The following is a 14,537-nucleotide window of genomic DNA, read 5'->3' as shown; positions in this document are numbered from 1 at the left end:
TCATTAAAAGTCATATTTTAAATTAATTTTTAACTGTTTGCAGTTGTATTTCATGTAAATATTTATTGACTACCCTTTAAAGCATAAATTTTGAATATTGTTAGATATCAACAGCCACATCTTAAAAAATAAAAAAAGCAAGAGTTTTAATTTAAAAAGAGCCTTGATATAAATGATTTTCAACGGACTGAAACCAAACCAAAAGTAAAATGGGTCATTTAAAAAAAAAAAAAACCCTTCCCCGTGCGCTGGAGTCTCCCGGGTCATTGTCGGGGGGCGCTAGCTCATGGTGATCTAGGAATGACTCGCTAATTGTTTGCCTTTCTATCCCGTGCATCTTAACCTGGCTGATGGATGATGTTGGGTTTGGATCAGCCATGAGTGTGGAGCTGAGCAACTGAACCTGAAACTCTTCCACTGTGAGTCAAGGAGGCTTTTCCGCACATGAAGGACGCTGAGCTGGAAGGACTCCTCTGCCTGCAGTTGTAGCGAGTGGACCAGCACCAGGGGCTCTCTAGACTGCCCCTCCTCCATCGCCTTCCCTGCCTCTCCAGGACGGAGCAGCCACGCCCTTTTTACACTCAGTTTTCAGAGCACGTTTCTCCTATTTCCTGCGAGTTGCAGCGCCTACTTGAACTTATTCAGACCACCTACTTCTCTAGCAGGTTAGCAGCTCATGAACTCTTTAAGTTCATGAGATGAACTTAACTCTGCGTTCAGTGTCTGTGTTCCTTTTTTTTACTTTATTTGTATAGAGATAGGGTCTTGCTATGTTGCCCAGGCTGGTCTCGAACTCCTGGGCTTAAGGGATCCTCCTGCCTCGGCCTCCCAAAGTGCTGGGTTTACAAGCATGAGCCACCACACCCAGCCTCTGTTTCTGATATTTGAAATTTAGTAAGACAGATTTTAGCTAAATTGAGGGAATACCTTTACAGATCTAAGCTCTCACTTCTGCTATCACCTGTATTTGATCATCTTTTGGCAGATTTTTTTCCCCATTATATGTGCCAGATTTAAATATCATGTTCCTATATAATATAGGATAGATTATTTTTTGGATGAATTTTCGTTGGACAGATGGTAAAGATGAAAATGGCAGCTGGGCACAGTGGCTCACGCCTATAATCCCAGCACTTTGGGAGGCTGAGGCGGGCGGATCATTTGAGGTCAGGAGTTCAAGACCAGCCTGGCCAACATGGTGAAACCCCATCTCTACTAAAAATATAAAAATGAGTCAGGCGTGATGGCAGGCGCCTCTAATTCCAGTTACTCAGGAGGCTGGGGTAGGGGAATCGCTTGAAACCAGGAGGCGGAGGTCCAGTGAGCCAAGATCACGCCACTGCACTCCAGCCTGGGTGACAGAGCAAGACTCTGTTTCCAAAAAAAACAGAAAAAAGAAAAAGAAAATGGCTAGTCTTTTTGCTGCGAGGCTCTGATGCCAGTACCTGTAATAACAACAGGAAAAGCCGGTCTTTAGGGCGAAGGAGAGGGTGTGACTGATGGCCCCACCAGCATGTCTGCCTACCCGGGCCTGCTCCAGGGCAGCAAGGCCAATGGGGGCCCGAATTCCAAGCCCCTCCTTTCCCCTTCCCTGCACAGCTCTCTCCAAGCCTTAGAAATCACCAAGGACAGTATGTTCAGTTTTCTTTTATGGGTTCAGTGTTGGTTAAGAATAAAGCTGGTCAGTCAGTAAGTGGAATTCCATAAGCCTGAATATTTTGGTAATAAATAGCAAATCCATATTAACCACCAAGAACATCCTAATAGCGTTTATCAAATGGTAAATAGCACTACAAGGATGAAGCTGGAGGATTGCTTGAGGCCAGGAGTTCGAGACCAGCCTGGGAAATAGAGCAAGACTTGGTCTCTACTAAAAATTAAAAACGTTAGCCGGGTGTGGTGGCATGCACCTGTAGTTCCACCTACTCGGGAGGCTGAGGTGGGAGGATCACGAGCCCAGGAGGTTGAGGCTGCAGTGAGCTGTGATCGCACCACGGCACTCCAGCCTGGGCAACAGAGCAGGACCCTGTCTCAAAAGAAACAAAAAAAATTTTAAAAACTGCTGCAGAAGTCACAGTGCACATAAAAAGCATGTCATTGATCTTACATTCACCAAGGAACAAGTTGGGCTCCAAAAAGACTATGCTCTTTGGGTTTTTTTGGTGTTTGTTTGTTTGTTGCAGAGTCTTACTCTGTTGCCCCCAGGCTGGAGGGCAGTGGCACGATCTTGGCTCACTGCAACCCCCGCCTCCCGGGTTCAAGCGATTCTCCTGCCTCAGCCTCTCGAGTAGCTGGGATTACAGGCGCCTGCCACCACGCCTGGCTAATTTTTGTATTTTCAGTAGAGACGGGGTTTCACCATGTTGGCCAGGCTTGTCTCGAACTCCTGATTTCAAGTGATCCACCTGCCTCGGCCTCCCAAAGTGTTGAGATTACAGGCATGAGCCACTGCGCCTGGCCAAAAAGACTATGCTCTTTGGATGTGCAGGGTAGAGGATTGAGGGTGGGCATGGCACAGGCCTTGTACCCTTCCCTCCAGGGGTGTTTGGAGTTAAAGTGGCACAAAAGAAGGTGAGAGACATGGAGGAAAAAGGGTCCATGGCTTTTCCCCAAATCCCCACTCTGCATGTTTCTATTGCGCACCCACACTCTCTGTCTTTGGTCTGTAACTAGCACTGGGCGTCCCTTTCAGCAAGACGATGGCTGTGCTCAGGCAGCTGGCGCTCCTCCTCTGGAAGAACTACACCCTGCAGGTGCGTCCAGACCCTGGAGGGAGGTCAGCTGCGTGCCTAGCCCAGAGGCTCCTGGGGATGCCCTTGAGGGAAGGGCTGTCTGCATGCCCCTGCTTCTGCCTTGCAGCCCATCACCGTGCCCTATTGTATCTCTTCCAGAAGCGGAAGGTCCTGGTGACGGTCCTGGAACTCTTCCTGCCATTGCTGTTTTCTGGGATCCTCATCTGGCTCCGCTTGAAGATTCAGTCGGAAAATGTGCCCAATGCCACCATCTACCCGGGCCAGTCCATCCAGGAGCTGCCTCTGTTCTTCACCTTCCCTCCGCCAGGAGACACCTGGGAGCTCGCCTACATCCCTTCTCACAGTGACGCTGCCAAGACCGTCACTGAGACAGTGCGCAGGGCACTTGTGATCAACATGCGAGGTGAGACATGCCGGGGCTCTCGGTGCCAGGCCTAGTGGTGCCTCCACGCGGCTGGGCAGGCAGGGGTCGAGCCCAGGATGTGCGAAGCAGCTGGGTGAGGAGTTCACCCTGTGCAGACTTGGCCTCTGCTTCTTCCCGCATCACTACTTCAAACTGTAAAAGGCACTGCTGTTCCTTAAACCTCTGCCTGCCTGCGAGTAAATAGCAGTCTCTCCTTTGGGTCCAATAGCACCATCACAGTCCCCACCAAAGGGACCCTGGTGACATTTTAACCCATGGGGCAAAACAGGTTAGAAAATGCACCTGCCTGCAGTTGCCCCAGGCTCCTTTCTGTTCCCTCATTTTATGAAAGACATTACTGGTCTCCAGGCCTCTGTGAACAGAGTCCAATAAGATACATAAGGAAAGTAGCAGATATTTGGGACTTAAATACGACCTGGCAGAAAAAGGGAAAAAAGAAAGTGAGGTTTTTGCTTGCCTGATGGCACTAAGACTAGGAAGCCATCAAGCCCATCTAGCATCAAATCTCTTCTCGGCGGCTGAGCCACCCAAGGAATCCCCCAGCTTCTCTGTGGCCATGCGTGATTATACAATGGGACCAGGGCTGGCCGCCCACCTGTGCAGAGCTGTGAGGACCCCGGGGAGCAGCAGGTGCAGCAGCCTTAGCAGTACCAGGCCCTGGAACTGCATCTGATGGTCAGTAGGGTGGACAGGACTTTACAGGGATGCCTGGGTGGACTTGAGCCAGGGAAAGCCCTTCTGTGACAAGGGCAGGGCACAGTTTGACCGTGTGGTGCCAAGAACCTTTTCTGGGACGTGGTTTTGGGTGGGCAGCGCTGAAAACAGTGACGAGAAAGCCTGAGAAGGGAACTCCCACTGTGAGTGCTGCTCACCGTTCCTAAACCCTTGCTGTTGGGATGAAAGCTGTCCTCCATTTTCCCCTCCTCATTTGGGCATTTACCTCCCGGGCTTTAATTCCTTGTAGCAAATACTCAGAGGAAGTGCCTTGGTCCCTCACAAAATGACGACAGTAAAACCCTTTCTGAATTGTTAAGGAGTGTCCAGATGATAGAAAAAGCGTTTGAGACACTCTGAGTTAGCATCCACTCCATTTCTAAAAACACACCATTCTGGTTTTGAGAAAGAGAAGCCACCCCGGGCTGCAGAGCCCACTGCAGGGTGGGTGGTGGGTTTGCTCCCCTGGGCCTTGCTGCAGGCGCTGCCCGGAGCCTCCAGCTCTGCTCCAAAAAACCCGCACCAGGAGAACTCACTGCCTGGGGCTCTGACCCTGCCATTCTGCCCTCCTTGATGGCAGCCTGTCTCTCTGCCAAAGATGAAAGCTGCCTTGAGTCTCAGGAAGGGTTTACAAAGCCCTAGAGGATTTGCCGTCTTTCATCTGCCAGTGACCTGAACCACCCAGATTTTTCAAGCAGGAGGGCCGATTGGGCAACCACAGCTCCCGTGCTCTCTCTCCGCAGTGCGCGGCTTTCCCTCCGAGAAGGACTTTGAGGACTACATTAGGTACGACAACCGCTCGTCCAGCGTGCTGGCAGCCGTGGTCTTCGAGCACCCTTTCAACCACAGCAAGGAGCCCCTGCCGCTGGCGGTGAGACGTGTGGCCGGGCCGAGCAGTCACAGCCCATCAGCAAGGCCTCCGCTTCCTCCCGCGTCACTAGTTCAACCTGTAAAAGGCACTGCTTTCCCTTAAACCTCTGCCTGCCTGCGAGTCAATAGCAGTCACTCCTTTGGGTCTGATAGTATCATCACAGTCCCCGCCAAGGGGACCTTGGTGACATTTTAACCCACGGGGCAGAACAGGTTAGAAAATGCACCTGCCTGTGGCCGCCCCAAGCTCCTTTCTGTTCCCTCATTTTATGAAAGATATTACTGGTCTCCAGGACAGAGTCTAATAAGATAGATAAGGAAAGTAGTAGGTATTTAGGACTTAAATATGATCTGGCAGAAAGAAAGAAAGTGAGGTTTTTGCTTGCCTGATGGCATTAAAATTAGGAAGCCATCAAGTCCATCTAGCATTGTGGTTGGCGGCCCTCCAGGGATCCTGAACACTCGGTGGCACTTCACATTGGAATTAGGAATGGCCAAGAACCACCCCCCAAAAGGGGCCCCTGTGTGGCTCCCTGCTCCTGCTGGGACAGGGACCACTCAGTGTGACATTCCGGGGCCCGTTGGAGATACTCAGAGGCGGGGGAGTGGTGAGTTCTCGGCTGTGACAGCCCCCCAAGCGCTCTCCCACTCCACCCTGTTGTTTGCCCCTCTGTCTGGATCTCTCGGAACAGCTGGTTTTCTCTTTGTTTCCACAGGTGAAATATCACCTACGGTTCAGTTACACACGGAGAAATTACATGTGGACCCAAACAGACTCCTTTTTCCTGAAAGAGACAGAAGGCTGGCACACTACTTCCCTTTTCCCGCTTTTCCCAAACCCAGGACCAAGGGAACCTACATCCCCTGATGGCGGAGAACCTGGTGAGAAGCTCGGTTAGGGTTCGTGTTACCAGCCCGGGCTGTTGACTAGTGACAGTCATATGGGGGCAGCCCCACTTTGCAAAAGTATTTCTTGAAGAAATACTTTTCAGGACATTTGGCTTGGTTCCAAGTCTTTGCTATTGTGAATAGTGCCGCAATAAACATACGTGTGCATGTGTCTTTATAGCAGCATGATTTATAATCCTTTGGGTATACACCCAGTAATGGGATTGCTGGGTCAAATGGTATTTCTAGTTCTAGATCCCTGAGGAATCGCCACACTGACTTCCACAATGGTTGAACTAGTTTACAGTCCCACCGACAGTGTAAAAGTGTTCCTATTTCTCCACATCCTCTCCAGCACCTGTTGTTTCCTGACTTTTTAATGATCGCCATTCTAACTGGTGTGAGATGGTATCTCACTGTGGTTTTGATCTGCATTTCTCTGATGGCCAGTGATGATGAGCATTTTTTCATGTGTCTTTTGGCTGCATAAATGTCTTCTTTTGAGAAGTGTTTGTTCATATCCTTTGCCCACTTTTTGATGGGGTTGTTTGTTTTTTTCTTGTAAATTCATTTGAGTTCATTGTAGATTCTGGGTATTAGCCCTTTGTCAGATGAGTAGATTGCAAAAATTTTCTCCCATTCTGTAGGTTCCCTGTTAACTCTGATGGTAGTTTCCTTTGCTGTGCAGAAGCTCTTGAGTTTAATTAGATCCCATTTGTCAATTTTGGCTTTTGTTGCCATTGCTTTTGGTGTTTTAGTCATGAAGTCCTTGCCCATGCCTATGTCCTGAATGGTAATGCATAGGTTTTCTTCTAGGGTTTTTATGGTTTCAGGCCTAACATTGAAGTCTTTAATCCATCTCGAATTAATTTTTGTATAAGGTGTATGGAAGGGATCTGGTTTCAGCTTTCTACATATGGCTAGCCAGTTTTCCCAGCACAGGAAGGGGAACATCACACACTGGGGCCTGTTGTGGGGTAGGGGGGCGGGGGGAGGGATAGCATTAGGAGATATACCTAATGTTAAATGATGAGTTAATGGGTGCAGCACACCAGCATGGCACATGTATACCTATGTAACTAACCTTCACATTGTGCACACGTACCCTAAAACTTAAAGTATAATTAAAAAAAAAAAGGAAAGAAATACTTTTCAGGAACATTTACTCTTGTTTATAGGAAAAGTAAAACATCCAGTATAACTGGTTTCTGAAAGACTAAAATAATCCTTGAAGATAGCAAAGGCCTTTTCTCTATATCCTGAACGATGTGCTCTTGAATGAAACATTCGTATTTCAGCTTTTTTTTTTTTTTTTTTTTTTTTCAGACAGAATCTTGCTCTGTCGCCAAGCTGGAGTGCAGTGGCGCGACCTCGGCTCACTGCAACCTCTGTGTCCCAGGTTCAAGCGATTCTCCTGCCTCAACCTCCCAAGTAGCTGGGATTACAGGCGCACACCACCATGCCCAGCTAATTTTTGTATTTTTAGTAGAGACGGGGTTTCACCACGTTGGCCAGGATGGTCTCGATCTCTTGACCTCATGATCCACCCACCTCGGCTTCCCAAAGTTCTGGGATTACAGGCGTCAGCCACCACACCCAGCTGTACGTCAGCTTTTAAAAGCTCCCGTTTGAGTCCTTGGGGCTTGGTTTACATTTTCCTTTTCTGCCGGGCCTTTTCTGTGTACAGACTTACTGGCATTTTTAGCTCCGTGGTCCTTGTGCACCTGATCCATGGTTTGACGGAATCAGTGTGGTGTTCATGGAAGCCAGATCTTGGTTACTCTGATGCCCCATCAGTGTGTGTCTTCGTGTGGACCTGGGCAGGTGGTTGGTACGTGTGCCTCCTCTGAAGCATGGTCTTGTCTTGGAACTGAGCTAGGGACAGCCAAGAAGTGACTCGGACCCAGGACTAGGCTTAGCTGTCAGGCCAAGAAAGACCCCACTGCAGGTTCTGGGTGGAAGTCCAGGGTGTTCTGGAGAACGTCGTATTTCACAGGTCTGGCAGGAGACAGAACTCATGGAAGTTTGCCATGGAAGTCACAGCAACGTCCCATCCCTCCATGAGGCATGACTCTGAGACACAAGCGCCAGGCAGGCAGGAGACAGCATGCATGCAGCCAGCGCTTAGCGATGTCCCTTACTGGTGCCAGGGCTGCCACCAGGCTAATGCTCTAGGGCAAGATTTTACATCTAGAAAAGGAACTAAGATGAACAAGACCTGGTGTGGGGTGTGTGAGGCCTCAGAGCGATGCCCTTGACAGGTCACCCAGCCTGGAGCTCAGGAGAAGCTATGTCCAGCTGTCACACATGATGCTTGCTGCCTGCAGCAGGGGACTACAGGAGGGGACACTGGCTGCTGAGACTGGGGCCCGGGCAGGAGCTCCTCAGCTCCCTCCTGTTTTGGGGGAACAATTCCCTAAGCTTGGAAGCAAGAGAAAACCAATCTCAAAGGAAAAGACTGACAGATTTCAGCATGTACAAACTGGAAATTTGCCAGACACGAAAAGGCCTAATGGTGGTTTAAAAAAAAAAAAAAAAAAAGCACATAGCAGACTGGGGAAAACCTTTGTGGCAAATGACACAGAGTAAATATCTTTTGCTAGAAAAAAAAAGTTTTGTTATTAAGAATAGTCGGTTAGTCCTCAGCAAGACAGACAGAGAACCTGAGGGGGAAGAAAAGTTGGCTGGAAAAACTATCTCCTAGTAAAGCCCTAGGAGATATAACGTGTGTGAGACTGGCATGGCACAGGGACTGGTCAATTCTAGCCTCAGTTTTGCCTCCAGATATCCATGCCTTAGACCCACTAATATGCCTGATGAGAATTCAGCCCTCAGGCTGGGCACAGTGGCTCACACCTGTCATCCCAGCATTGGGAGGCTGAGGCAGGCAGATCACCTGAGGTCAGGAGTTCGGGACCAGCCTGGCCAACATAGTGAAACCCTGTCTCTACTAAAAACACACACACACAAAAAAATTAGCTGGGCGTGGTGGTGTGCACCTGTAATCCCAGCTACTCGGGAGGCTGAGGCAGGAGAATTGCTTGAACCCAGGAGGCAGACGTTGCAGTGAGCCGAGATCGCGCCACTGCACTCCAGCTGGAGTGAGAGAGCAAGACTGTCTCAAAAAAAAAAAAAAAAAAAAAGGCCAGGTGCAGTGGCTCACGCCTGTAATCCCAGCACTTTGGGAGGCCAAGGTGGGTGGATCATGAGGTCAGGAGATCCAAACCATCCTGGCTAACACAGTGAAACCCCGTCTCTACTAAAAATACAAAAAATTAGCTGGGCGTGGTGGTGTGCACCTGTAGTCCCAGCTACTCGGGAGGCTGAGGCAAGAGAATCGCTTGAACCTGGGAGGTGGAGGTTGCAGTGAGCCAAGATCGTGCCACTGCACTCCAGCCTGGGTGACAGAGTGAGATTCCGTCTCAAAAAAAAAAAAAGTGATCATGTGTGTGATTTTTTTTGTGTGTTGTGTTAGTTACAAAGTGGAAGTGACAATCACATCACTCTTCTCATTTGCTGTCAGTGTGTGGTGCGTTTCCTTCCTTCTCCTGTGGGACCACTGAGCGGCCACGGGGGTCCTGAGCTGAAGTCACTCTGTTGCCCCAAGCATCTCTTCCCCCATGGACCCCATGCACATGGCCCTCTGCCCTCGAGAGCAGCTCCTCGAGGTGGCTGGGCCATCCTCTGCTCCTGCACCCAGGGTACATCCGGGAAGGCTTCCTGGCCGTGCAGCATGCCGTGGACCGGGCCATCATGGAGTACCATGCCGATGCCGCCACACGCCAGCTGTTCCAGAGACTGACGGTGACCATCAAGAGGTTCCCGTACCCGCCATTCATCGCAGACCCCTTCCTCGTGGCCATCCAGTACCAGCTCCCCCTGCTGCTGCTGCTCAGCTTCACCTACACCGCGCTCACCATTGCCCGTGCTGTCGTGCAGGAGAAGGAAAGGAGGCTGAAGGTGACTGCCCGCTTTGGCTCCCCAACGCTCTAGAAACCGCGCTGTCCTGGGGAGGCCATGTCCAAAGGCTTGGTGTTTTAGTATTTTTTTTTTTTTTTTTTTTGAGTTGGAGTCTCACTCTGTCGCCCAGGCTGGAGTGCAGTGGTGCGATCTCGGCTCACTGCAAGCTCTGCCTCCCGGGTTCACGCCATTCTCCTGCCTCAGCCTCCCGAGTAGCTGGGACTATAGGTGCCTGCCACCACACCCAGCTAATTTTTTGTATTTTTAGTAGAGACGTGGTTTCACCGTGTTAGCCAGGATGGTCTCGATCTCCTGACCTTGTGACCCGCCCGCCTCGGCCTCCAGAAGTGCTGGGATTACAGGCGTGAGCCACCGTGCCCGGCCGGAGGTCTTTCTATATTGCCGAGGCTGGTCTCAAACTCTTGGCCTCAAGAAATTCTCCCATCTCAGCCTCCCATCTCATTCTCCCACAGTGCCGGGATTACAGGCATGAGCTGTAACACCTGGCTAGGGGCTCGTTTTGAGGCTGCCCAGTTGTTCATCTGCTTGGTGCCATAAATAACTCATAAAACTATGCAGCATTGAGGGAGTCAGCAGTGGGCTATAAAATGATCCTGAAAAAAAAAAAGTGTGCACATATGCAGATACACAGATCAAACAAATAGGGCAAAACGTGAAACGGTTACTGAACCTAAGTGGTGGGAATGTGAGAGACCATTGTGCTCCTCTTCCCGCTGTTCTGTAGGTCAGAAATTATGCATAAGAACGGGCTAGCCCTGGGCACTGGCTCACACCTGTAATCCCAGCACCTTGGGAGGTCGAGGTGGGCAGATCACTTGAGGTGAGGAGTTCAAGACCAGCCTGGACAGCATGGTGAAACCGTGTCTCTACTAAAAATACAAAAATTAGCCAGGCGTGGTAGCGTGCACCTAATCCCAGCTGCTTGGGAGGCTGAGGCACGAGAATTGCCTGAACCCGGGAGGTGGAGGTTGCAGTGAGCCAAGATCGCACCACTGCACTCCAGCCTGGGCAGCAGAGCAAGACTCCATCTAAAGAAAAAAAAAAGAAAGAAAGAAAAAGAAATGAGGAGCTGAATTTTTAACTTTATTTTTAATTAACTTCAGTTGAGACGGCCACACCTGGCTGCTGGCTGCCGTATTGGTCAGTGTGGCTGCCTTAGGACTCCCCAGGCGCTTTTGGTCAGTGAAGGAACTGGGTTTCCTCATCACCACGCCTGACTCCTTGGTGGGGCAGGTGAGGAAGGAAGGTGTGGTCAGAGCCGACCCATCACTGCGCCTCGTCCTTCACTGCAGAGGTTCTGGGCCCCTCCTTTCAGAGTAGAGGAGGTTGAGGGAATGAATGGCTATGGCATCCACAGCTATGGTCTGATCTGTGGTCACGTCTCACAGCCATGGAGGCTGGTGTTGACGTGGTTGGGAACTGGCAGGGTCTTTCGGCCCACCCCCAGAAGGGCTGGGCTCCTGCCGCCTGAAGTAGGATCCGAGCTGCACTGCATAGCTTCGGGGGACGATCTCAAGTACCAAGAAAGACTGGGGAGCATGCACTGGGAGTGTGGAATCGCTCTACAGAATGGAGGGCTGGCCGGGTGCAGTGGCTTATGCCTGTAATCCCAGCACTTTGGGAGGCTGAGGCAGGCAGATCACTTGAGCCCAGGAGTTTGAGCAAGATGAGCCTGGCCGACATAGTAAGACCCTGTCGAATGCAGGGCTGCTGGGACAGTCGGACTCAGGCCTGCTGCCGTCCAGCCTGGCACATGCCATCCTGGCGGGCAGTGACGGGCCCCCAGCAGCGTGATGGCTTCTCTCCCCAGGAGTACATGCGCATGATGGGGCTCAGCAGCTGGCTGCACTGGAGTGCCTGGTTCCTCTTGTTCTTCCTCTTCCTCCTCATCGCCGCCTCCTTCATGACCTTGCTCTTCTGTGTCAAGGTGAGCATGGCGTCGGTGGGGCTCTGGTGAGGACGGGGAGAGCCAGGGCACCCCAGGAGGGCCCTCTTGGGAAGAACTTTGTGGTCAGAGACTTCAGAGAGAATCTGTCCCTCATGGGGGAGAGGAGCTGTCGATGTCCCACTCCTCTTGGTGGAGCCGCATCCCTGTGACCAGGGATGGTCAGGAGTCCGCCTGGTCCACCTTTGCCGGCCCACCACGCCCGACTCCTGCCTGTGCCCTGCAGGTGAAGCCAAACGTAGCCGTGCTGTCCCGCAGCGACCCGTCCCTGGTGCTCACCTTCCTGCTGTGCTTCGCCATCTCTACCATCTCCTTCAGCTTCATGGTCAGCACCTTCTTCAGCAAAGGTGAGCCCCAGTCATGGGGCAGAGTGGGGTTGCCAAGGGGCCAAGGGCCATCTGCATGGAAATAACCCAGAGGCTGTGATCGGAAGGGAGAGTGGCCTGGTGGAGCTGCCCAGGGAGGAGCTGACCAGGGGAAGGTTGGACTGGGAGGAGGAAAGTCAGCGTAATTTAGGGAGAAGGAGAATTCAGAGAAGGCAGGTGTGTGGCTGGCCATGCCGAGTGCTGTCCAGCAGCCCAAAGGGAAGGCGAGCCAGAAGTGAGGACAGTGAGCCCGGCCATGTGCAGAGCCTTGCGGTGACAGTTACGTTGAAGATCATTTTTCCTGTCTGGATTTTGTGTGTCACTTTGTTATCATTCTCTTTTGCTTCTTTGTTTTCCTTTCCTGCCTTCTGTTGGCCTTCTGTAGTGCCTTTTACCTCGGATGGTTCAGAGGCTATAAGTTGTGTTTCTCTTTTTTTAGTGATTACCTTTAATGTTTCACTTGATTACTTACCTCTAAAATTCCAAAAAGTGAAGTTATTCAGTATGCCCAGGCTCCTCCCAGGTAAAACTCCAACCTCACCACCACTCTAAGTACTTTTAGAGGTTCCCAGTTTTTTGGTTTTTTTTTCGAGCAGTCTTGCTCTGTTGCTCAGTCTGGAGTGCATTAGTGCGATCTTGGCTCACTGCAGTCTCTGCCTCTGGGATTCAAGTGATTCTTGTGCCTCAGCCTCCTGAGTAGCTGGGATTACAGGCGTGTGCCACCATGCCTGGCTAATTTTTTTTTTTTTTTTTTTTTTGCATTTTTAGTAGAGACGGGGTTTTCCCATGTTGTCCAGGCTGGTCTTGAAATCCTGACCTCAAGCGATCCATACTCCTTGGCTTCCCAAAGTGCTGGGATTACAGGTGTGAGCCACTGCACTTGGCCTTTTTTTTCTTATCTTTTCTTTTTTTCTTTTCTTTTTTTTTTTCTTTTGAGACTGCCTCTTGTTCTGTTGCCCAGGCTGGAGTGCAATGGCACAGACACAGCTCACTGCAGTCTTGAACTGCTGGGCTCAAAGCTATCTTCCAGCCTCAGCCTTGTGAGTAGCTCACACGACCGTTACCTGCCACCACACCTAGCTTTTTTTTTTTTTTTTTCCTCACCATGTTTCCCAGACTGGTCTTGAACTCCTGATCTCAAGTGATCCTCCTACCTCAGCCTCCCAAAGCATTGGGATTACAGGTGTGAGCCACCATGCCTGACCTCCTAACTTTTGTTGTTGTCTAGTTTGTTTTATTATTAAAGAAAACCTAAGTGACCAGGCATGGTAGCTCACACCTGTAATCCTAGCACTTTAGGAGGCCAAGGCAGGAGGATCACTTGAGCCCAGGAGTTTAAGACCAGCCTAGGCAACATGGCAAGACCCTGTCTCTACAAAAAAAAAAAAAAAAAGTTTAAAAATTAGCCAGGTGTGGTGGCATGCCCCTGTGGTCCTAGCTACTTGGGAGGCTGAGGTGGGAGCATTGCTTAAGCCCAGGTGGCGGATGTTGCAGTGAGCTGAGTTTGTACCACTGCATTCCAGCCTGGATAATGAGAGGGACCCTGTCTCAAAAAAAGAAAAAAAATCATCAGCAGTTACTTCCTATGTGACATTCCTGTGCTTTGCCAACATATCTGATGTGCACGTGATTTTCGTGTACCTGGCTTTTTAGAGTCACTCTTCTCTGTGTTGAAGCCCATCTTTGAGTAGTTCTTCTAGTGGGCATTGGTAAGTGGTCAGTGCTTTCGACTTTGTATGTCCAAAGGTGTCTGTATTTTGCCCTCACTCCTGTATAGTATTTTAGCTGCCTGTGAAATTCTCCACAGATAGGTATTCTTCCTTGGCAATTTTATAATATTACCTTATTGCCATCTGATACTCATTGTTAGTGGGAGTCTGCCAAAAGTCTAGGTGTGATTTTTCTTTATGAACATTTCGATCTGAGGGCTCATGTGTCTTTGGTTAGAATTTCAATGAGATTTCGCGTAATATCTCATCAGACTTTGCTGTGTGTGTGTGTGTGTGCGTGTGTAAAATACATACAACAATTTATGACCGGGCACCATGGCTGACGCCTGTAATCCCAGCAATTTGGGAGGCCGAGGCGGGCGGATCATGAGGTCAGGAGATCGAGACCATCCTTGCCAACACAGTGAAACCTCGTCTCTACTAAAAAAAAAAATACAAAAATTAGCCGGGCGTGGTGGCGGGTGCCTGTAGTCCCAGCTACTCGGGAGGCTGAGGCAGGAGAATCGCTTGAACCCAGGAGGCGGAGGTTGCAGTGAGCCAAGATTGTGCCACTGCACTCCAGCCTGGCAACAGAGCAAGACTCCGTCTCAAAAAAAAAAAAAGGAGCGGGCACTATGGCTCATGCCTGTAATCCCACTTTGGGAGGCCAAGGCTGGCAGATCATCTGAGGTTGGGAGTTTGAAACCAGCCTGACTAACATGGAGAAACCCTGTCTCTACTAAAAATACAAAATTAGCCAGGTGTGGTGGCACATGCCTGTAATCCCAGCTTCTTGGGAGGCTGAGGCAGGAGAATCGCTTGAACCCAGGAGGCAGAGGTTGCAGTGAGCCGTGATCACGCCACTGCACTCCAGCCTGGGCAACAAGA

General features: G+C 50.3%; 1 protein-coding gene across 2 annotated transcripts in view; it reads left to right on the top strand.

Annotated features, from left to right (window-relative positions):
• ABCA3 (ATP binding cassette subfamily A member 3) overlaps positions 1 to 14,537 on the top strand; it is a 63,788-nt gene that overhangs the window by 10,686 nt on the left and 38,565 nt on the right. For both annotated transcript variants that reach the window (XM_034940937.3, XM_055100640.2), the window contains exons 3-10: positions 376 to 665; positions 2,674 to 2,753; positions 2,892 to 3,156; positions 4,635 to 4,762; positions 5,478 to 5,643; positions 9,350 to 9,609; positions 11,441 to 11,557; positions 11,802 to 11,922. In XM_034940937.3, coding sequence (XP_034796828.3) covers positions 2,700 to 2,753; positions 2,892 to 3,156; positions 4,635 to 4,762; positions 5,478 to 5,643; positions 9,350 to 9,609; positions 11,441 to 11,557; positions 11,802 to 11,922 — 1,111 coding nt within the window. In that variant the 5' untranslated portion in view covers positions 376 to 665; positions 2,674 to 2,699. The remainder of the gene's footprint in view (positions 1 to 375; positions 666 to 2,673; positions 2,754 to 2,891; positions 3,157 to 4,634; positions 4,763 to 5,477; positions 5,644 to 9,349; positions 9,610 to 11,440; positions 11,558 to 11,801; positions 11,923 to 14,537) is intronic.

The sequence above is a fragment of the Pan paniscus genome, chromosome 18, assembly GCF_029289425.2.
Source record: "Pan paniscus chromosome 18, NHGRI_mPanPan1-v2.0_pri, whole genome shotgun sequence".
Lineage (NCBI taxonomy): Eukaryota > Metazoa > Chordata > Mammalia > Primates > Hominidae > Pan > Pan paniscus.
Note: the sequence above shows the minus strand (reverse complement) of the source record. Positions and strands in the feature narration are given on the sequence as shown.